The sequence below is a fragment of the Myxine glutinosa genome, chromosome 7 (assembly GCF_964187855.1).
Source record: "Myxine glutinosa chromosome 7, kmMyxGlut1.1, whole genome shotgun sequence".
In the NCBI taxonomy this organism is placed as follows: Eukaryota; Metazoa; Chordata; class Myxini; order Myxiniformes; family Myxinidae; genus Myxine; species Myxine glutinosa.
This window is the reverse complement of record NC_136267.1, coordinates 109785152-109809259: the sequence shown is the minus strand read 5'-3', so window position 1 is coordinate 109809259 and position 24108 is coordinate 109785152. Positions and strand designations below refer to the sequence as shown.

The 24108-nt window shown below is 46.0% G+C and overlaps 1 protein-coding gene across 4 annotated transcripts in view; it reads left to right on the top strand.

Annotated features, from left to right (window-relative positions):
• The first annotated feature begins 619 nt into the window (after positions 1-619).
• The window catches only part of DDX42 (DEAD-box helicase 42), a 126425-nt gene continuing 102936 nt past the window's right edge, over positions 620-24108 (top strand). The window contains exons 1-3 of one of the 4 annotated variants that reach the window (XM_078782113.1): positions 620-699; positions 730-784; positions 21650-21875. In XM_078782113.1, the coding sequence (XP_078638239.1) occupies positions 21655-21875 (221 nt within the window). In that variant the 5' untranslated portion in view covers positions 620-699; positions 730-784; positions 21650-21654. Of the gene's footprint in view, positions 785-9807; positions 9967-21649; positions 21876-24108 lie in introns of all 4 variants that reach the window. The other 3 variants (XM_068123083.2, XM_078782112.1, XM_068123080.2) reach the window with 3 other exon arrangements.

Genomic DNA, 24108 nt, shown 5'->3' with positions numbered 1-24108 from the left:
TTGTCCGATTAATATGAAACCTTGAAAAGGCACATCCTCGGGTCCCCAGCAATATACCTGGCAAGTTTAAAGTATATCGGACCCGTGGTTGTCGAGAAACAGCGGTCACAAACAGACAAACGTACAAACGTACAAACGTACAGACAGAGATTACTGGAATTATAGATAGATAATTATGTAGCTCTATGTAGCCCTATGTAGATCTAAATAGTTCTGTGTAGATCTATGTAGCCCAATGTAGATCTAAACAGCTCTATGTTGTCCACTGTAAGGTTTGCGTGGACAATTAAACATAAATCATCATCAACGACATGTATGTTCGGGATCGAGTGTTAAATGGAATAATTGCCAGAAATACCCAGTCATGATCGACTTGATGCCAATGGTCTGTGGCGTTGAAGTTCCTTCTGTTTCTTTGTGTAATGACGAGCTCGAAACACAACGAATCTGCAGCAAAGAATCCAACGAAGCGTGATTCTAACAGGTGGTTCGACGCGAATCCGCAAAACTGAATTAATCCAATTGAACCAACACGATCGGTCCACTCGATGGAGTCTCGAGTGTAGGCCACAGGTCTAGGTTTTCCATTTCGCCAGACGCGGCCGTTCAGGTCGACCATTTGGTTTAGTCCGATTCACATTTCGCCTCGACGAGCATTACGCGGAAGCGAACCATCGATTGCGCGACCCCTCACTCCGCGGCCGCTCACTCGGCGACCCCTCACTCCGCAGCAGCCGCGCTCCCTTGAGGTGCGAAGCGCACCGTTCATCGGAAACGGAGCAAGGTGAAGTGCTTATTTTATTATGGGCTCCTGGTGTTCTGTGACCTCATGGTCGTTTGGGTTGTGCTTTCACATCGGTGTCCGGAAGTTATAAGGTATTTTTTTGCAGCTCAGGTTAATTGGGTTGATTCGTTGCATGGTTCGTTACTTGGTTTGTTTGTTTGTTTATTGCATTGGCTCATTACTGTGTGGTTGGTTCTTGGTGTGATGGTTGATTAGTTATATGGTTGGTTGATTGTTCATTGATTGATTGGTTGGTTTGTTGTGGTATTGATTGATTGATTGGTTGCCTGGTTGGTTGTGTTATTGATTGATTGGTTGCCTGGTTGGTTGTGTTATTGATTGATTGGTTGTGTTATTGATTGATTGGTTGGTTTGTTGTGGTATTGATTGATTGGTTGCCTGGTTTGTTGTGGTATTGATTGATTGGTTGCCTGGTTGGTTGTGGTATTGATTGATTGGTTGCCTGGTTTGTTGTGGTATTGATTGATTGGTTGCCTGGTTGGTTGTGGTATTGATTGATTGGTTGCCTGGTAGGTTGTGGTATTGATTGATTGGTTGCCTGGTTGGTTGTGGTATTGATTGATTGGTTGCCTGGTTGGTTGTGTTATTGATTGATTGGTTGCCTTGTTGTGGTATTGATTGATTGGTTTGTTGTGGTATTGATTGATTGGTTGCCTGGTTGGTTGTGGTATTGATTGATTGGTTGCCTGGTTTGTTGTGGTATTGATTGATTGGTTGCCTGGTTTGTTGTGGTATTGATTGATTGGTTGCCTGGTTGGTTGTGTTATTGATTGATTGGTTGCCTGGTTGGTTGTGGTATTGATTGATTGGTTGCCTGGTTGGTTGTGGTATTGATTGATTGGTTGCCTGGTTGGTTGTGGTATTGATTGATTGGTTGCCTGGTAGGTTGTGGTATTGATTGATTGGTTGCCTGGTTGGTTGTGTTATTGATTGATTGGTTGGTTTGTTGTGGTATTGATCGATTGGTTGCTTGGTTGGTTGTGGTATTGATTGATTGGTTGCCTGGTTTGTTGTGGTATTGATTGATTGGTTGCCTGGTTTGTTGTGGTATTGATTGATTGGTTGCCTGGTTGGTTGTGTTATTGATTGATTGGTTGCCTGGTTGGTTGTGGTATTGATTGGTTGCCTGGTTGGTTGTGGTATTGATTGATTGGTTGCCTGGTTTGTTGTGGTATTGATTGATTGGTTGCCTGGTTGGTTGTGTTATTGATTGATTGGTTGCCTGGTTGGTTGTGTTATTGATTGATTGGTTGCCTGGTTTGTTGTGTTATTGATTGATTGGTTGCCTGGTTGGTTGTGTTATTGATTGATTGGTTGCCTGGTTGGTTGTGTTATTGATTGATTGGTTGCCTGGTTGGTTGTGTTATTGATTGATTGGTTGCCTGGTTGGTTGTGTTATTGATTGATTGGTTGCCTGGTTGGTTGTGTTATTGATTGATTGGTTGCCTGGTTGGTTGTGTTATTGATTGGTTGCCTGGTTGGTTGTGTTGTTGATTGATTGGTTGCCTGGTTGGTTGTGTTATTGATTGATTGGTTGCCTGGTTGGTTGTGTTATTGATTGATTGGTTGCCTGGTTGGTTGTGTTATTGATTGATTGGTTGCCTGGTTGGTTGTGTTATTGATTGATTGGTTGCCTGGTTGGTTGTGTTATTGAATGATTGGTTGCCTGGTTGGTTGTGTTATTGATTGATTGGTTGCCTGGTTGGTTGTGTTATTGATTGATTGGTTGCCTGGTTGGTTGTGTTATTGATTGATTGGTTGCCTGGTTGGTTGTGTTATTGATTGGTTGCCTGGTTGGTTGTGTTGTTGATTGATTGGTTGCCTGGTTGGTTGTGTTATTGATTGATTGGTTGCCTGGTTGGTTGTGTTATTGATTGATTGGTTGCCTGGTTGGTTGTGTTATTGATTGGTTGGTTGCCTGGTTGGTTGTGTTCTTTGTTGGTTGTTTGTTTACTTACCAGGTTGGTTGGTTGTGTTATTGATTGATTGGTTGCCTGGTTGGTTGTGGTATTGATTGATTGGTTGCCTGGTTGGTTGTGTTATTGATTGATTGGTTGCCTGGTTGGTTGTGTTATTGATTGATTGGTTGCCTGGTTGATTGTGTTCTTTGTTGGTTGTTTGTTTACTTACCAGGTTGGTTGGTTGTGTTATTGATTGATTGGTTGCCTGGTAGGTTGTGTTATTGATTGATTGTTTAGTTGGTTGTTCGCTTGACAGGTTTGTTGGTTTGCCTGATTACCTGGTTGATTGGTTGTGTTCCTGGTTTGTTACTTCATAAGTTCTATTGTTGGTTGGTTACCTGATTGCCTGGTTGATTGATTTAAATAATTATGTTCTTGGGTTGATGCTTGATTTAGTTGTATGGTTGGTTGGTTGCATTTTTATGGCATAGCCCATACCATAGGGCAAAGCTGTCTAGAACAGTTTGTCCATCTGTATGTCCCCTCAAACATATACCAATCAGAGCTGAGGATCTGGTCCCATGACAGGGTGATGTGATTACGTCTGATGTCATTACGGCGGTACGGCAGCCGACTGCCCACACTCCAGCATTTTGATTCCAATTTCGTTCATGCCGAACATATCGTCGAACCTGTCGTATATCACAAATGCCATGCTCTACCTATATGTTTTTCATTCCATGTGAAACACAAACAAACCGATTGTTAAAATGACCATCAAATATTAAAAGCATCGGCGTTACGTCTCTTCCAACAAAACGGTACGTATAAGCCTTAAGCTTCATGCCTCACTTTAGGGCCGGTTCAGACAAATTAAGCCCAGGTTTCTTAATACAGTAGTGTATCGTTTCAGTGGTATTGTTTTCGTAATAGTAATAATAATAATATAGTAAATATGACCATAATACTTTAATCCCAATGTCGTGAATACAAAGTTAATAAACTGAAGTGGTTTGTGGTTCATGAATCGATGATAAGCGGTGTATGGTACTAACAACTACGGAAGTAAGGAAGTCGCCTCGGTTGTTTGATTGCATGTTATTTACCCAATCATTGTGGAGTATATAGATTACAGTAGATCGTCCCTCAGTTCTGTAAGTAAAACTTGTCTCACGGCTGTCTGGATTCCTCCAAATTTCTTTGTTGTCCCCTTTGTTGACTATGGACTATGGTCTTCCCGTCCGTCCGTCCGTCCGTGCGTGCGTGCGTACGTGCGTGCGTGCGTAAGCGAAGGGCCGCATTCGAATTTGGTGTGTGGGTGCAACCCACGTCAAAATCCAAGATGGCCGCCGCCATGTATGTCTGACGCCATGTATGTCTGAACCTTGTGAGCGGAATATCTTGAAAAATAAGTGAAGTACCAACTTATAATCTGGTGTGTGGGTGCATCTAGGCACAAGGAAGAACCATAGTGAAAATTGGGTCGCCACGTCAAAATCCAAGACGGCCGCCGCCATGTATGCCTGAACCTTGTGAGTGGAATATCTTGAAAAATAAGCGAAGTACCAACTTCTTATCTTGTGTGTGGGTGTATCTAGGCATAAGGAAGAACGCTATTGAATATTGGGTCGCCACGTCAAAATCCAAGATGGCCGCCACCATATATATGTCTGAACCTTGTGAGCGAAATATCTTGAAAAATAAGCGAAGTACAAACGTCTAATCTGGTGTGTCGGTGTATCTAGGCATAAGGAAGAACCCTATTGAAAATTGGGTCGCCACGTCAAAATCCAAGATGGCCGCCGCCATGTATGTCTGAACCTTGTGAGCGGAATATCTTGAAAAATAAGCGAAGTACCAACTTCTAATCTGGTGTGTGGGTGTATCTAGGCACAAGGAAGAACGCTATTGAACATTGGGTCGCCACGTCAAAATCCAAGATGGCCACCGCCATGTATGTCTGAACCTTGTGAGCGGAATATCTTGAAAAATAAGCGAAGTACCAACTTCTAATCTGGTGTGTGGGTGTATCTAGGCATAAGGAAGAAAGCTATTGAAAATTGGGTCGCCACGTCAAAATACAAGATGGCCACCTTGCGTCTTCCACTTTGTCAACTCGCGTCACTTCACAGACGGGGGACCTAGGCGTAACGCTTGTTTAATGTTATAAACAGCACGAGCGACTGTTTAAAAAGCTAATCATGTGTGTTTGTGGTTTTAATATTTTACAAGCCCAGCTGCGCCGCTGTTAGACTTTCGGTCTTGTTTTTTTTAATCTTGTGCACGCGAAGCGAGAAGTGTGGTTCGGCAACTGGCTCATGACTATCTGTCTGTCCGTCGACAAACGTCAGTTTATGATCGAGGAGGAACTTTATTTCCGTTGGATGTTATATTTTGAACATGAATCGGAAAACGAACAAGTAGTTCAACAGTATTTGGCTATGAATTTGTCCCGATCACACATATCACACATGCGCCAAGAGAAGTATGATAATCTCTTTACTCCATCTGCCTCACTGTTAGTCAAACAAAATTGAACATCATTGCATGATGAACATAATGAACATGATGAACATGAACATGAACATGATGCATCATGAACATCATTCATGGGGGTTACGGATATGGTGTGAGAAATGGAGAAGGTGAAAGGATTTTGGAGTTTGCTGATGGAGCTGATTTGTTGATTTGTAATACTCCGTTCCAGAAAGAGGATAATAAGCTTGTTACATACACGTCAGGTGGGTCGACGACAACCGTTGACTACCTGCTGGTGCGTAGGCGAGATAGGGGGCACCTCCGGGACACAAAGGTGATCCTGGGGGAGGAGGCTGTTTCACAACACCACTTTGTTGTCTGCGACATAAGTGTGAATGGTGCGAGGAGAGCTCGGCGGGTGAAGTACCAACCGAGAATGAAGGTGTGGAGGTTGAAAGAGGTGACAGTGAGGGAGGCATTAAAAGAGAGGCTGAGTATGGTAGAGGATGGTGTGGTTGAGCTTGAAAGTGGTTGGATGTCAATGAAAGATAGTCTGTTGGGAGCCGTTGGTGAGGTATGTGGAATGTGGATGGACAAAAGGACCACCGAGGCACTCGGAAACATGGTGGTGGGATGATGAAGTTGGAAAGAAGATTGACGAGAAGAGGAAGAAGTTCAAGGAGTGGCAGAAGGCGATGGGTACGGGGGCAGAAAAGGCAGAGCATGAAAGTTATAAAGCAGCCAAGAAGGCTGCAATGAAAGAGGTAGCAAAGCGCAGGAGGCATGAAGGAAAATGTTCGGAGAACGCTTGGATTTGGAAGAGGGTCAGAGAGCGGTATTCAGGATTGCAAAGAAGATAGGGAAAGAGAGGTGTGATGTGATGGGGGTGAGTTGCTTGACGGATGAAGTGGGACAAATCGTTGTGGACCCAGATGGAATTAAAGGAAGATGGAAGAGATATATGGAAATACTGTTGAATGCAGAGAATGAATGGGATGGCAACATAGAGAGTAACCCAGTTTTAGGACCGGCAGAGAAGATAACCGAGAAGGTAGTTGAGGAAGCGATAAAAGCAATGAAGAGTAGAAAAGCGGGAGGGCCGACGGGAGTTGTGGGAGATATGTTGAAGGCAGCGGGAAATTGGGGTGTGAAGATCTGCAATCTGGTGGTGAAAGAAGGCCGCATTCCAGTGGATTGGGAACCGAGTACCCTCATCCCTCTATACAAGGGGAAAGGTGACCCTCTGGACTGTGGCTCGTATCGAGCGATAAAGTTATTGGAGCATGGAATGAAGGTATTGGAAAGGGTGTTGGAGAGGAGGATAAGGAAGAAAGTGAAGATCGACGAAATGCAGTTTGGATTTATGCCAGCAAGAGGAACGACAGACGCGCTTTTTATTGTGAGGTAGTTGCAGGAGAAGTACATGGAGAAGAGGAAGAAGTTGTTTCTTCGGTTTGTTGATCTGGAGAAAGCATTCGATAGGGTTCCACGTGAAGTAGTGACATGGGCATTGAGGAAGTTAGGAGTGGAGGAATGGTTGATCAGAGTAGTGATGGCAATGTACGAAAGAGCGTGCGCAGCTGTAAGGACGAAGGACGGGAACAGTGGTGAGTTTGAGGTGAAGGTGGGAGTGCATCAAGGGTCGGTACTAAGTCCACTACTATTTGTAGCTGTGATGGAGGTGCTGGCTCGGAACGTAAAGGAGGGTTTACCGTGGGAGTTGTTGTATTTCGATGATCTGGTGTTGATTGCAGAAAGTATGGATGGACTGAAGGAGAAGATGAACAAGTGGAAAGAATGTATGGAGACAAAAGGTCTGAAGGTGAATATTGGAAAAACGAAGGTGATGACAAGTGGTAAAGCATGTGGTGAGGTGGAAAGAACTGGGAAGTGGCCGTGTGCTGTGTGCAGGAAGGGTGTAGGAGTGAATTCCATTCAATGTACTATGTGCGCTGAGTGGGTTCATCCTAGAGTGAGATGTTGCTGGAGTGAGATGTGCATGGAAGAAGTTTTGGGAACTGAGTGGCGTGCTGACGAGGAGGGGAGTGTCGTTGAAGCTGAAGGGAAAGTTGTATGCTGCATGTGTGAGAAGTGTTATGATTTATGGGAGCGAGACATGGGTCATGAACGTAGAGCAGCAACGAAGGCTGGAAAAGGTGGAAATGCGAATGGTTCGGTGGATGTGTGGAGTATTGTTGAGAGAGAGGAAGACAAATGATGAATTGCGAAAGATGATGGGAATAGAGCCTGTGATGGATGCTGTGAAGAGAAACAGTTTGAGATGGTTTGGTCATGTGTTGAGGAAGGATGAAAGTGACTGGTTGAGAAGAGTGATGCAAATGAATGTAGAAGGAAGTAGAGGACGGGGAAGACCGAGAAAGACTTGGCTAAAGTTGGTCGAAGAAGAAATGCGGGCAAGGGGGTTAACAAGGGGAGATGCAGAAAATAGGGCAAAATGGAGAAGATTGTCATGGGGATCGCAAGGCTAACCCCCGCCCTTGCAGGGAAATGGCCATAGAATGGCTGTTGTTGTTGTTGTTGTATTGCAAACAGGAAACTTACTGTTTTTAAGGACCTCATAAACAACATAAACAACAGGCATGAAAAAAGATGCTGTATCGACCTTGGCAAACCTCCGGAATGTTTTTTTTTCTACAACATTTAAAATCTTTTCTTTTCTTTTTTCAAAATTAATTATATTCTGTTACGGGCAAGGGTCGGAGGGTACAACCGAGAGGGGGCCGAGATGGTACGACCGAATCCCCACTCCTGACAATTTGTTGCAGGTAAGGGTCGACAAGGTCGCGTTCCCTCAAATTCCCACTCCTGAATACCAATTTGTTACGGTAAGGAGGTCGAGATGGTATGAGGGATGAACCCTCCGATTGAACCCTCACTTTCCCACACCTTTTGGATGCCGAGCGGTTTAGCACGGTGTAGAAAGCGGCCCTTACCCCAACAAGGATTATGAACCCGATTCGAGCCTAATTCGGTCCCGGATGGTGCAAGGCCAATTGGAGAAAAGGACGTACCGCACAGGTGGGAAGTAAAGAACAAATGTACAGCCTTTTATTTTACAAGGCACAGAGAAGAGAACAAAGATTTAGCTTGCCGAGTCTTACCTATCCTAATAAACCCCGACTGGTACCTTCACACTCTGACATACACACACACAGGGACAAAAAGGCACTGGTCAAAGTCCGTACCGATGAAGGTGCTGGGGTTCCTCCCAATTGGGCACGTGGTCTGGTGTTCGCAGTCCGGTCCCCATGTGCAGCTGCACAAGCGAGGCCTCGTCGTGGATGTTGCGAAAGGAAGGCAATAGCGCAGGAACAGAGCAAAGGTCGGCACGTGGCGAAAGCCCGGACAAAAAAAGAGATCGTGAGCAGGCGCTTGGTATTGATCGTTCAACCAAAGGCCAAGCACGTGTCGTCTGGTCGAGGAAGAACCGAAAAGGCAAGCGAGTCCAGGTGTGTCCTCCGTGAAAGGTCCCAAACGCAAGAGAGATGGCGTCGTCCACGAGGCACAAAGGGAACAGAGCAGGAGGACGTGGCGAAAAGTGGCAAGAGCACAGGTGTGTCTTCCACGATGTCCCCGAAAGCAAGAGCATCCAGGTGTGTCCTCGCTGAAGTCCCGGGTAAAAGAGCGAGCTTGCGATCTGCGTGGGCTAATATCAGGACTAGTCACACCCTTCGAAATGTTCAGAGCCTCCCCATTGGTTGAGGTTTGCCGCAACATCGCGGCAGGTTGTCCCACCCCCTTACTGGTCACGTGGGCCGTGTTTCTGGCCACGCCTCCCTGTACATCCGGTGCTATGGCTCCTCCCAGTGACACGAAGGCTTGACATTCTGCCTAAACTTTCAACGCATATTGGCTTTGATTGCTACACAATGGGAAGGGGCTAATCTGTACATTCAATAGAAAATAACTAACTAATGCAGGCTACATGTTGTCGTGAAATTTAACTATAGAGAGTTTGCCTTTATGGCACAACTGCAACACTACCCCCTTCTCTCACCGAGACTCGACCTGATTCGTCCACACGGAGCGGCTGGGGTGAGCTGGCATTCATTTAAACATTATTTTTAGTGTGACACGTACATGTGATTCCCCTAACATTTAAAACTCTAATCCCAGTGTGTGCGACATTTTTTTTAAATGATTTTTTTCTTTTTAAACATTTAAATGTACATTTTTAAACTAAATATGTCCCTCCTAATGCGTTGAGAAACTACCTCACAGATTCACACCCACAACCTTATACTGTTCACGTATTGCCGGAATTTTGAAACTAAACATAACCAGTGGGCAACATTCTTACATTTTACACTAAAACACCATTTATTTTACAAAAAACTATGACCCAGGACCTGGACTTGAGGAATAAAACTTGGAGAACATGTTGCTGGAGGCATCTTCTGTCTTCTTGTCTTGGTAGGCGGGTTAACAAAACCGGCTGGCCCTGACCGGCATACAGGCCATTTGAAGATCAGGGCCATCTAAATCTTCATAATTGCACACATGGATCACTTTCTTTATTCAAGCGCAGGGCCACTCGACACGTGGTCCAAATGTGTGGCGTCAGTGCCACTCAACCGGTGATCCATGTGTGTGTGGTGCCAGTGCCACCCAACAGGTGGTCGGTCCATAAGGTGATGAGTGATGGATTGGCAGCCAGATGCTGCGACGGCAAGTTGTTCCTCATGATGGTCCTGGATCGGGCAGGAAGAAAAGATGCAACGAGCAAAAAGGAAGAGATACGGTGGCACATGCAAAACACAGGTATGACAAGCGGGTGAGAGGAACGCCGGCAGAGTGAAGTCGAGCCTGGCCCTACCCGTTCGTGCCTCCCACCGTTAACTACACTACCCTAGACCTCCTTGTATTTACAATTCGTCTCTACGTCTTGTCTCCCATTTCCCCTCTCTATTCCAAATTCGTCCCCAACTCCCCCCAGGTTCTCCCAGGAAGGAAAGGCGGAAATGAACACAATGTTTCGTACTCACATCATGATGCATCCTACCAATCAAACATTGAGTCCCGTGGTGTGAAATCCATCCCCTTGTGGATGGCTGTGGATGGTGCGAATGGGTCTTACACAAAATCCTAACTACTCTGACATCATCACACATTTTAATCTCCCCGGGTTCGTACCCTGCCAATCGGCCTTCTTTAAACTATGAGGTTCTAAGAACCCGAATTCCCATTGCCCACACTGTGGTGCCCTCCTCAATTTGGGTATCATCCCACAAATCTTTTGATTCGTGCCCTCGCACAATTTCGGGGCTGGGTCGTGTGGCCCTACCAGCAGGTCTATCTACATGCGCCCCTCCGTTCACTGGAGCCGCCTCACGAGCTTGCCTGCTTCTTTCACTAACCTACCTGGGGAAGGCCCTCCCTGGCGCTTACCCCCTCGATGCCCACCTCGGCATTGGGCAACCCAGGTCCCTTTTCTGGATCCTCGGGCCCCATTCACTAACCTAACTGGCTCCCTGAGCCTACCTGTGGCCTTACCTGGCCGACGAGCTCCCAGTGACAGAGTGCCCCAAATAACTATTTCTACCGATTAAGCCACACGCCCAGCCATTCCACCACTTCCTGCACCTCACAAAACAAAAACCATTTCCACAAACAGCACCACAGGTGTCAATATCCAGGTAATTTACCTGTACCCTCTATCTAACTTTAAATTACCCACCCGGGCTTTCGTGAATGGGTTCCACTCCCCCCCATTCAATCCTTCGCACCATGCATTTTACACCATGCATTCCACACCATTTATTCGCACACCACTTTTTCTCACACCATTTATTCTCACACCAAAACTCAATTCCATTTATTCTCACACCACAGCATCATCTATCTAACTGATTTCCCCTATCACTCGTGCTTCCTCGTCGTCCCTTTACACGATGCACACCCTTTGTTAACAACCAGCTAAACTCTCTACGTCCCCTCTACAGTCCATTGTTACTACTTAAATCTCAGTCCCTATGGTCTCTCTAGGTCCCCATCATTATCCTAGCCCTCCCTCAGCTAGTGCTTCGGTGCCCCCATGGAGCAACCATTGCTGGCCCCTCCACGGGCCTAACAATGCTATCCCCATAAACTAGTGCTCATGGGCCCCGTATCCACGTGGGGAATGGTCTCACGACCATACCCCCACGTGGCGGCACATACTTCCTCCAGTCCTCTTAAACAATGAGCCCCTCCATGTGGAGGTACCTTGTCGCGGCTCGGCCTCGAAGGGCCGAGCGATCCATGCGGGTGGTTGGTCGCCTGTATGGGGTGTCCGGCCGGCATTGACGATCCGAAGGGGGAGGGATTGATGGGCCCAGGTGCCGGGCTCCATCCCTGCACGGGGCCCTTCGGTCCCAAGCACGATGACCCAGCCGGCCACGGTCAGAGCACCTCACCCGGCAAGGTGCGTGTCTTCGACACTTTGAACCTCCCCTCAAATCACGCCGATTGCCCTTGCCGCGGTACGGCGCCACAATACCGTGAGGGTGCCGGAGGTTCGAATCCCGCCCGCCGGTCCTTGTGAGACCGACGCAGCACCGATTCCCTCCGGTCCCCACGGTGCACCATTCACCGGGGGCTCGCGTACTCTATTTGTCCCACTGAGCACTACCCCGGTCGGCGTCGATGCCTGAGCCGCATCATCCCTCTCACTCCATTTCGTACACCGTACGTATATTTCACACACCGGTGCGCACACTCTCTCCACCCACTCCGTACTCGCATACACTCTTTCCACACACTTTGTCTCATTCGCAACCCTCACAATGGGCCCTTCACGAACCCCTGGGTCCGTCCCGACCCCCAAGCATGTCGAACACCCCAACGCACCAAACACATTTCCGATATCCCTACTCACCTCGGGACTCACCTTTTCCCGGCTCTCTTCATTATTAACCTGCAATCTTTTTATTTGATTAGCAAATACCTCATCACGATGCGAGCACCACTGTTGCATACATTCCCGCAATTCATTCCGCATTTCATTCCCCATCTCACTTTGTCTCTTTTTAATATTACTCACTAGTGGGGTTACCCGTGGGAATCCCACGGGCATGGACATGTGTGGCATTTGGACATCTTGATTTAGATGCTACACATTAAATTTTACAAAATGGTTACTGGCAATTCATCAGATCCAGAAATGGTGTAATGAACACAATTTATTTATTTCACATAATATGTGACTTCTCACTCCTCTCCACCTGACACTCTCCTCTCTCCTCTCTCCACCCTCACGCCTCTCCAATCCCACGCCTCCTCACACTGCCCTCCAATACCTCCTCACACTCCTCTCCAATACTTCCTCACACTCCTCTCCAATCCCTCACACTCCTCTCCAATCCCTCACACTCCTCTCCAATCCCTCACACTCCTCTCCAATCCCTCACACTCCTCTCCAATCCCTCACACTCCTCTCCAATCCCTCACACTCCTCTCAAATCACTCACACTCCCCACCAATCCCTCACACTCCCCTCCAATCCCTCACACTCCTCTCCAATCCCTCACACTCCTCTCCAATCCCTCACACTCCTCTCCAATCCCACCTCACTCTCCTCTCCAATCGCTCCTCACTCGCCTCTCCAATCGCTCACTCTCCTCTCCAATCGGCCCTCACCCTCCAACCCCTAGCCCCTCTCCAACCCCTAGCCCCTCTCCAACCCCTAGCCCCTCTCCAATCCCTAGCCCCTCTCCAACTCCTCACACTCTCGAATCCCTCACACTCCTCTCCAATCCCACCTCACTCTCCTCTCCAATCGCTCCTCACTCTCCTCTCCAATCGCTCCTCACTCACTTCTCCAATTGCTCCTCACTCATCTCTCCAATCGCTCCTAACTCTCCAACCCCTCACTCCTCTCCAACCCCTCGCTCCTCTCTCACCAACCTCTTGCTCCTCTCTCCACCCCCTCGCTCCTCTCCAACCCCTCGCTCCTCACGAACTCCTCGCGCCTCTCCAACCCCTAGCTCAACAACCCCTAGCTCCTCTCCAACCCCACTCCTCTCCAACCCCTCGCGAGAATGAATGCTAGTTTAAACAGGATTACCTTTACTTCCGTATAATAATGATGAATGAAATAATAACGAAGAAATATCTGTCGGCAATTTCCCGTCTGTGGCGATACTTGAACGAAGCTATGCTCCTCTCTCCACATTATTGTGACGACGTATAAATGAAATATTTAATCGTGACGATTGTCATCAAATGGAAAAATCCGCCACAAATTTTTAATTTCTCTCGCCATTTTCCCGTCTGTTATTTTAGGCGGTGTATGACCGACCATGCCGCGGTTTTAAAAAAATATAGTGGGGTCACCCGTGGAAATCCCACGGGCATGGACGTGTGTGACATTTCAACATATTGAGTTCGATGCTGCACATTCATTTTTACCAAATGGTTACTGGCAATTCATCAGATCCAGAAATGGTGTAATGAACACAATTTATTTATTTCACATATGTGACCCCTCACTCTTCTCCACCTGACAATCTCCTCTCTCCATCCTCATGCCTCTCCAAACCCACTCCTCCTCACACTCCTCTCCAATACCTCCTCACACTCCTCCAATACCTCCTCACACTCCTCTCCAAAACCTCCTCACACTCCTCTCCAATACCTCCTCACACTCCTCTCCAATACCTCCCCACACTCCTCTCCAATACCTCCTCACACTCCTCTCCAATCCCTCACACACCTCTCCAATCCCTCACACTCCTCTCCAATACCTCCTCACACTCCTCTCCAATACCTCCTCACACTCCTCTCCAATACCTCCTCACACGCCTCTCCAATACCTCCTCACACTCCTCTCCAATACCTCCTCACTCGCCTTTCCAATCGCGCCTCACTCGCCTTTCCAATCGCGCCTCACTCGCCTCTCCAATCGCTCCTCATTCTCCTCTCCAATCGCTCCTCACTCACCTCTCCAATACCTCCTCACACTCCTCTCCAATACCTCCTCACACTCCTCTCCAATACCTCCTCACTCGCCTTTCCAATCGCGCCTCACTCGCCTTTCCAATCGCGCCTCACTCGCCTCTCTAATCGCTCCTCACTCGCCTCTCCAATACCGCCTCACACTCCTCTCCAATACCTCCGCACACTCCTCTCCAATACCTCACACTCCTCTCCAATCCCTCACACACCTCTCCAACCCCTCACACTCCTCTCCAATCCCTCACACTCCTCTCCAATACCTCCTCACACTCCTCTCCAATACCTCCTCACACTCCTCTCCAATCGTGCCTCACTCGCCTCTCCAATCGCTCCTCACTCGCCTCTCCAATCAGCTTCTTCCCGTCTCGTTTCTCTCGTTTTTCTCCCGTCTAGTTCTTTTTCTTGCTGCATCATGTTCAAGTTTGCATTGACGTTCGTCGACGGACTCGTTCACCCGTCTCATTCGTTTTCTTGCTGCAGCCTGTTCAAGTCTGCGTTCTTCATCGATCGTCTCATTCATTTTGGAAATGGAAGTTTCCACGCAACGCATGAATTGTCCCGATCCTCAAGAGGAAGTGTCTCGTAATCATCACATGACAAATGGCAAGTAAATTACATTGTGAAAATTTTAGATTTAAAATAAACCTATTTAAAGTGTATGCGCACATAAATAACAAAAAAAACGAAGAAATATCTCTCGGTAATTTCCTGAAACATATTTTACTTCCGGATAATAATGTTGAATGAAATAAGAACGAAGAAATATATGTTGTTTTTTTGATGACTGTCATCAAAAGTAAAAGTAATATATCTTAACGTAAAAGAAAAGCGAATTTTTAATATATGTCGACATTTTCCCCGACTGTTATTTTAGATGGTGTATTTTCGTGCATCATCGTGGCGCGATTTTAAAAAATATATCTCGGCAATTTCCCGTGTCTGCATGAATGTTCTCAATTATTTCTGACACCGAGTCTAAAACCATCGATAAAAATTAAATCAAATGGTGAATTTGAGATAAAATCGTGAGGGTGACTCAATGAATGAGCTTTATTTTACAGGCCTTTGAGAAATCATTTCGTTCTATAAACGGAAACTTTCATGGGATTCTCTTCCCATTTTTTTTTCAACCGACTAAAACTATGTTAGCGACTGTTAAAAATGAAATGATATATCGAATTAGAGTTGAAATAAACCTGTGTGAGAGAGAAAGACAGCATGGGCCTAACTAAACAGGCCTCAAAGCTATTCGAGTTAATAAAATGGTGGATATTTGTTTACATGAAGCCTCTCCAAGAATGGGTGGAGCTACTCTGCAAACGGACTAAGCCACACCCCAGACAGACAGAATCACCGTCGCCTATTATAATATACTAGCGGGGTCACCCGTGGGAATCCCACGGGCATGGATGTGTGTGACATTTCGACATATTGAGTTAGATGCTGCACATTCATTTTTACAAAATGGTTACTGGCAAGTCATCAGATCCAGAAATGGTGTAATGAACACAATTTATTTATTTCACATAATATGTGACCCCTCACTCCTCTCCACCTGACAATCTCCTCTCTCCACCTGACACTCTCCTCTCTCCACCTAGCACTCCTCTCCTCTCCAATCCCTCACATTCCTCTCCTCTCCAATCCCTCTCCTCTCCAATCCCTCACACTCCTCTCCTCTCCAATCCCTCACACGCCTCTCCAATCGCGCCTCACACTCCTCTCCAATCGTGCCTCGCACTCCTCTCCAATCGTTCCTCACACTCCTCTCCAATCGCGCCTCACACTCCTCTCCAATCGCGCCTCACACTCCTCTCCAATCACGCCTCACACTCCTCTCCAATCGCACCTCACACTCCTCTCCAATCACGCCTCACACTCCTCTCCAATCGCGCCTCACACTCCTCTCCAATCGCACCTCACACTCCTCTCCAATCGTGCCTCACACTCCCATCCAATCACTCCTCACACTCCCATCCAATCGCGCCTCACACTCCTCTCCAATCGTGCCTCACACTCCTCTCCAATCGCGCCTCACACTCCTCTCCAATCGCGCCTCACACTCCCCTCCAATCGCGCCTCACACTCCCCTCCAATCACTCCTCACACTCCTCTCCAATCGCACCTCACTCACCTCTCCAATCGCGCCTCACACTCCTCCCCAATCGCGCCTCACACTCCTCTCCAATCGCGCCTCACACTCCTCTCCAATCGCGCCTCACACTCCTCTCCAATCGCGCCTCACACTCCTCTCCAATCGTGCCTCACACGCCTCTACAATCGTGCCTCACACTCATCTCCAATCGTGCCTCACACTCCTCTCCAATTGTGCCTCACACTCCCTTCCAATCACTCCTCACTCTCCTCTCCAATCGCTCCTCACTCCTCTCCAATCGCGCCTCACACTCCTCTCCAATCGCTCCTCACTCGCCTCTCCAATCGGCTTTTCCCCGTCTCGTTTCTCTCGTTTTTCTCCCGTCTCGTTCTTTTTCTTGCTCCATCATGTTCAAGTTTGCATTGACGTTCGTCGATGGACTCGTTCGCCCGTCTCATTCGTTTTCTTGCTACATCCTGTTCAAGTCTGCGTTCTTCATCGATCGTCTCATTCATTTTGGAAATAGAAGTTTCCACGCAGCGCATGAATTGTCACGATCCTCAAGAGGAAGTGTCTCGTAATCATCAAATGATAAATGGCAAGTAAATTATATTGTGGAAAATTAAAGATTTCAAATAAACCTATTTAAAGTGTATACGCACATAACTAATTTAAAAAAACGAAGAAATATCTCTCGGTAATTTCCTGAAACATATTTTACTTCCGGCTAATAATGTTGAATGAAATAAAAACGAAGAAATATATGTCGGCATCATTGTTGACGTTTTTGTGACGACTGTCATCAAACGAAAAAGTAATATATCTTAACGGGAAAGCAAAAGCGAATTTTTAATATATGTCGACACGTTGCCGTCGGTGTCATGTTGGGCGGTGTATGATACATCATGACGTGATTTAAAAAAATATATCTCTGCATTTTCCCGCGTGTGTGGAATGTTCTCAATTATTGCTGACACCGAGTCTAAAACCATCGATAAAAATGAAATCAGATGGTGAGTTAGATTGGAGATAAAGGCGTGAGAGAGACTCAATGGCCTTGAAGTTACAGGCCTTTGAGAATTCATTTCGTTCTATAAACGGCAACTTTCATCGGATTTTCTTCCCGTTTTTTTTCAACCGAGTCTAAAACTATGTTAGCGACTTCGAACAATGAAATGATATATTGAATTTGATTTGAAATAAAACTGGGAGAGAGAGCAAGACACCACGGGCCTACAAAACAGGCCTCAAAGCTATGCGAGTTAATAAAATGGTGGATATTTGTTTATATGAAGCGAAGCCTCTCCCAGAATGGGTGGAGCTATGGGTGGAGCTACTCTGCAAACCGAGTAAGCCACACCCCGGACAGACGTCCAACAGACAGACAGACAGAATCATCTACGGCTATTATAATATAGATATCATTTTCCATATCCGCCATTTTTTCCTTAACCCCCATTATCTCCCGATGCGCCTCTGATATCTCCCCTTCTAAGGTTACTTTGGTCGTCTCAATGTGCGTTCTAATTTCTCGTTCCTTCGTCCCCATATTTTCTATGACGTCATCCACCCTCTTCGTCAGTCCCTCTTGCACCATTTCATATTCCCTCTTCGTCGCTACAACTTCCCGTTTTAATTCCTTCTGCTCTGATTTTAACTCATCTATAACCTCGGCATTCCTACCGACCTGTTCCCTTAATTTATGTTGTCCGACCGTCATCTTTTATACCTCCCGTGTCAGTCCTTCTATTCCCTCATTCAGTTTGGCCGTGTTCTCCTTCAATTCTCGCTGGACGCGCATATCACTCCGCTTTACCTCGTCACGCACACCCACAACCCCCTCGTGCACACCCGTGAGCTCCTCGCTCATGTTTTTCATTTGCACCTCAAACGATGCATTCATTTTAGTCAAGAATAACTCAATGTTAAAACCCCCTTGCAAAGCGGGCCCGGCCTCCGCCGCCGCGTGTGAAGCGCCGCCATTTTCTACACCTCCTCCTGCCGCACCCTCATCAATTCCAAGTTCAATTTGTTCATGCTGGTCCTGGGTCATTAATTCCTCATAGTCTACATTTTCTATCCCCACCGGAATCTGCAGGTCTTGGCCCGACATCATCCAAATGTAATTTTAATTTTAAATTTGTTTTAAACTAAATTTCCACTCGCTCGTAATTTCGCAGCACGTGAAGCGTACTGCAGGTCCAATTATCCCACTCCCGGACACCAATTTGTTACAGGCAAGGGTCGGAGGGCACAACCGAGAGGGGGCCGAGATGTTACGACCGAATCCCCACTCCTGACAATTTGTTGCAGATAAGGGTCGGCACGGTCGCGTTCCCTCAAATTCCCACTCCTGAATACCAATTTGTTACGGTAATGAGGTCGAGATGGTACGAGGGATGAACCCTCCGATCGAACCCTCACTTTCCCACACCTTTTGGATGCCGAGCGGTTTAGCACGGTGTATAAAGCGGCCCTTACGCCAACAAGGATTATGAACCAGATTCGAGCCTAATTCGGTCCCGGATGGTGCAAGGCCAATTGGAGAAAAGGTCGTACCACACAGGTGGGAAGTAAAGAACAAATGTACAGCCTTTTATTTTACAAGGCACAGAGAAGAGAACAAAGATTTAGCTTACCGAGTCTTACCTATCCTAATAAACCCCGACTGGTACCTTCACACTCTGACATACACACACACAGGGACAAAAAGGCACTGGTCAAAGTCCATACCGATGAACGTGCTGGGGTTCCTCCCAATTGGCCACGTGGTCTGGTGTTCGCAATCTGGTCCCCATGTGCAGCTGCACAAAGGAGGCCTCGTCATGGATTTTGCGAAAGGAAGGCAATAGCACAGGAACAGAGCAAAGGTCGGCACGTGGCGAAAGCCCGGGCAAAAAAAAAGAGATCGTGAGCAGGCGCTTGGTATTGATCGTTCAACCAAAGGCCAAGCACGTGTCGTCTGGTCGAGGAAGAACCAAAAAGGCAAGCGAGTCCAGGTGTGTCCTCCGTGAAAGGTCCCAAACGCAAGAGAGATGGCGTCGTCCATGAGGCACAAAGGGAACAGAGCAGGAGGACGTGGCGAAAGGAGGCAAGAGCGCAGGTGTGTCTTCCACGATGTCCCCGAAAGCAAGAGCATCCAGGTTGTGTCCTCGCTGAAGTCCCGGGTAAAAGAGCGATCTTGCGATCTGCGTGGGCTAATATCAGGACTAATCACGCCCTTCAAAATGTTCGGAGCCTCCCCATTGGTTGAGGTTTGTCGCAACGTTGCGGCAGGTTGTCCCGCCCCCTTACTGGTCACGTGGGCCGTGTTTCTGGCCACGCCTCTATGCACATCTTAATGGCCATGCCTCCCTGTACATCCGGTGCTATGGCTCCTCCCAGTGACACAAAGGCTTGACATTCTGCCTAAACTTTCAACGCATATTGGCTTTGATTGCTACACAATGGGAAGGGGCTAATCTGTACATTCAATAGAAAATAACTAACTAATGCAGGCTACATGTTGTTGTGCAATTTAACTATAGAGAGTTTGCCTTTATGGCACAACTACAACAATACTTTAACACTAGAACACAAATCGGCTTTTTTGCACTTTCAAAACCCTTCTGTTTGGCAGTACTTTGACAAATATTACGGCATTTTACATCAACATGACCAATCAAATTTCCCACTTGTAGTCCCTGCCCATGTCCTTGTTTCTCAAGACTGCATGGTGTAATGTGTTAAATGAAACCTATAGTTCGTTGTGTTCCTCGTTTATTGCTGCATTAGTTGCATGGTTGCTGGGTTTGTTAGTTGGGTAGTTGCTTGGTTGTGTTCATGGTTGGTTTTTGTTAATTGTCAAGTTCGTTGGTTGTACAAGTCTGTTGCTTATGTTCATGGTACCTTTGTGAGTTGCCTGATTGTTTGTCTCGTCATCTGTCTCCTGTCTCTGTCTATCTCCACCTCTCCCTCTCTTCTTCGCTTTTGGTTTGTTGGTGGTTGCATTGTTGGTTGGTTTGTTTTGAGATTGTTTGTTTACATTACATGGTCACTTGATTGTCTTTCTGATTTGTATTTGATTATACTGTTTGCTGTGCAGTTAACCTCACATAATCAAGGTGATCAATTTATTTATTGTTATTGCACCACCTTCTCCCCTTCCGGTTGGTCAACCATGAAGAAGGGGAAAGCAGCCCAAATGTAAAAGTACTCTGACATTCCCCTAACATGTGATTGTCATTTGTAGGAATGTACACTGATATTCCCCTAACATGTGATTGTAAATTATATAAAAGTACACTGACATTCCCCTAACATGTGATTGTAATTTGTAGGAAAGTACATTGATATTCCCTGAACATGTGATTGTAAATTGTGTAAAAGTACACTGATATTCCCCAAACAAGTGATTATAAATTTTGTCAAAGTACGTACACCGATATTCCCCTAATATGTAATTCTAAATTGTATAAAATTACACTGATATTCCCTGAACAAGTGATTATATATTTTGTCAAAGTACACCGATATTCTCCTAATATGTAATTCTAAATTGTATAAAATTACACTGATATTCCCCGAACAAGTGATTATAAATTTTGTCAAAGTACACCGATATTCCCCTAATATGTAATTCTAAATTGTATAAAATTACACTGATATTCCCCGAACAAGTGATTATAAATTTTGTCAAAGTACACCGATATTCTCCTAATATGTAATTCTAAATTGTATAAAATTACACTGATATTCCCCTAACAAGTGATTATAAATTTTGTCGAAGTACATTGATATTCCCCGAACTTGTGATTGTAAATTGTGTAAAAGTATGCTGATATTCCCCTAACATGTGATTCTTTTTTGTTCGGATTGGAAATGAAATATTCTTCTGAAGTAGAAATAATGACAAGTTAAAATTATCCTTCTCGTCGTTAGGTTCATGGACAAGGATGCAGTTTAATTGGCTCAGGATTACTCATGCAGTGTGTAGGAAATTGGATTTGTTTTGGATGCCAGCGATAGCTGGGCTGCTCTTTGTGAAGGACACCGTGGGATCTTTAATGCCCACCAACTAATGCTAGTAGACAGGACACCAATATTAACATCCATCCAAAGGATGACATTACACTAATGTCCTTGCTATGCCTGCAAAACACCAGGATGGTGGTTTTATAGCTGGGTCAGGATTCAAATCCAGATTCAACAGCTTAGTGGGGAGTGCTCGTGCTTTTAAGTTATACTTCCAGCCCCTAAATTAATATACTGTATTGTTTTAAGTATCTGTAGTTGCGGACATGAGTGTGAGATTATCAGAATAACCAAAGGCTTCCCAGAATATTGTCCAACTTCCTGCACACCCTGCCCATAAATCACTAAAGTGAACCTCTTGCTGCAAGTATGTGACACTAGTTCATCGTGTTTTGTTTCCAGACGCAATGAACTGGAACAAAGGAGGACCTGGGCAGAAGCGCGGCTTTGGTTTTGGTGGCTTCACCATGTCGAGTAAGAAGGAAGAGCCGAAGTTGGCTAACCCTGCACACTCTGTGTTCCTAACGGGCTCAACCACTGGCCCAATGGGTCGTCATCAGCAACCAGTACATAGCTCTTCCTTCTACAAAATTGGAGCCAAACGTCCTACCTTTGACGATGAAAATGCGTGAGCTTTCATTTTTGCATCTTCCTTAGCTTTGCAAAAAATATTTTGAAACAGTCAATCCCCTCCAAGGAAAGATGCTTATTGGAGGGAACATCCTGTATTTGTAGTGGTTTATAATCTTTGCATTTTCAGCAAACTTCCAATTTTTTCACACAATTTTGGCATTTATTGTATTTGCATACTTGTGAACCACATTACATTAACTCAAAGGAGTCATCGCTATCATACATTGACCTATAAGTCACCGCACTTTCAACTGACTTTCCCTTCATTATAACTTTTGATTTTCCCTTCACGGTACTTTCAACAGAGGGAGAACATAACTCCACAGCTCAATGAGCAGACAGCATCTCACGTATGACTGATTTGCTTTGTTTTATATATATGACTAGCCATGCATACCCACGCTTCGCTGACGGATTTAATCAAACAACAGCATGTTTTACTTCGCAAACATATTGCACGTCTCTATGTAAGTCTCAATGAGGATGAAAAATGAAGTGAAAACGCCAAAAAAGGATATTTTACAGCACGTTGTTGTTGTTGTTGTTATTGTTGTTGCTGCTGCCCTTGTGGCTGTGGTGGTGATTGATTTGCGCGGGTCAGTTCTGTTGGGACAGACCCGCGGCACGGATATAGCCAATCGATCGACCGGGAGCGACCCAGGGATCCCTCACGTCTAAGATGTTTGGTTCTTGCCTTTGTGGAGCCAGAATCAAACTGTCTTCTTGAATGTTTTATTGTGTGTGTGGTGGCCTGGCAGGGGTTGCAAGTGTCGTTTGTGCTATAAAAGCTGTGTGTGGTGGCCACGGCGGGGACTTGAAAGATGAAGACGATCAAACCTGGGGAGTCATTTATATGTGCTGTTGATGGATGGTGGTTTAATTCCCGGAATGGAAGAGGGGTCAATGGATAGATTTAGAACTGTTTGGGCCCAGGTTATTGATTGTTTATGATGATTTCTCCAAAATAACCTCGTGGAGTGGGTCCGTACGTCCATTAACGTCCGAACGTACGTCCATTAACATTTGACGAAAACATCTCACAAAAACTACCTAATCGATATGGACAAAATTTGATGCATTGCATCACGAAAGCAAGGTCTCGTGGGGTTGTGCTCCCCATCCGAGTGCGCCTCCTATACAGGAAAAAGGAAGGGGGGTTTTGTCCCAAATGTTGATACTTCATTCAAAAGTCTTCTCAGAAACCGACAACTGGATTCAGACCAAACTCGCTATGAGGCATTGGGACCATGCCATAACCTTATGTTGTGCTCCCCATGGCCGTATCTCCCCTGGAAAAGGGGCCACGGGCTCCCTCCCCTGAATGAATGAATGAATATGAATGATCGTTTTAAGGCCATTTTCCCCGCTATAGCGGGGGTTAGCCTTGCGGGCCCCATGACAATCATGGTTCCCTGTTTGAGGCAATGTTTTTATGGCCGGATGCCCTTCCTGATGCCAACCCTTGGTCGCCTCTTACGATGCGCAGGGATACGGTGTACCTATTCTAAATCGGGGTACACACCGTGATCATTCATCCCAGCAAGCTGGTACTCACCTCCCCTAATCCCTCATATTCACTAAAATATATTTTCGTCACAAATTACATGACTGATTATGGACCAAATTTGGTACAATACATCAGACATTAACGTCTCGTCGGGTTGTGCTCCCCATCTGGATCTGCCCCCTAGAAAAGGCTGAGAACGGGGGTATCACCTCAAATTCAGATAATTTATTTTAAAATCTTCTCAAAAACCATGTGGAATTAACCGGCAGTCCCTCACACGGCTATTTTTTTTGTTATCGTTGATCGGTGGGGGGATGTTTTGAAAGATGTCATAGTTTCCTTGCGGTGTAGTCTTGATATGTCTCAGGGTTTGTGGGTGCTTGGACATGCAGTGGCATAGGTGATTTGGGTTGGCACTTGAAGCTGCAAAGAATTGCACACCTCTGTGTAGTCTTTGTCCAAGTGGTCTTTGATTTTTATGTTATTTCTCTGAAAGAACCTCATAGAGTGGGTCCTGGTGTCCGGCCTTCCATACGTACGTCCATTAACATTTGACGAAAACATCTCCTCACAAATTACTTGTCTGATATGGACCACATTTTGTACTATGCATCAGAGCAGCAAGGTCTCATGGAGTTGTGTTCCCCACCCAGATGCACTCATGATAAGAGACTGAAAATGGGTGGGGGGAGGGGGGAGGAAGGGGTGGTTCACCTCAAAT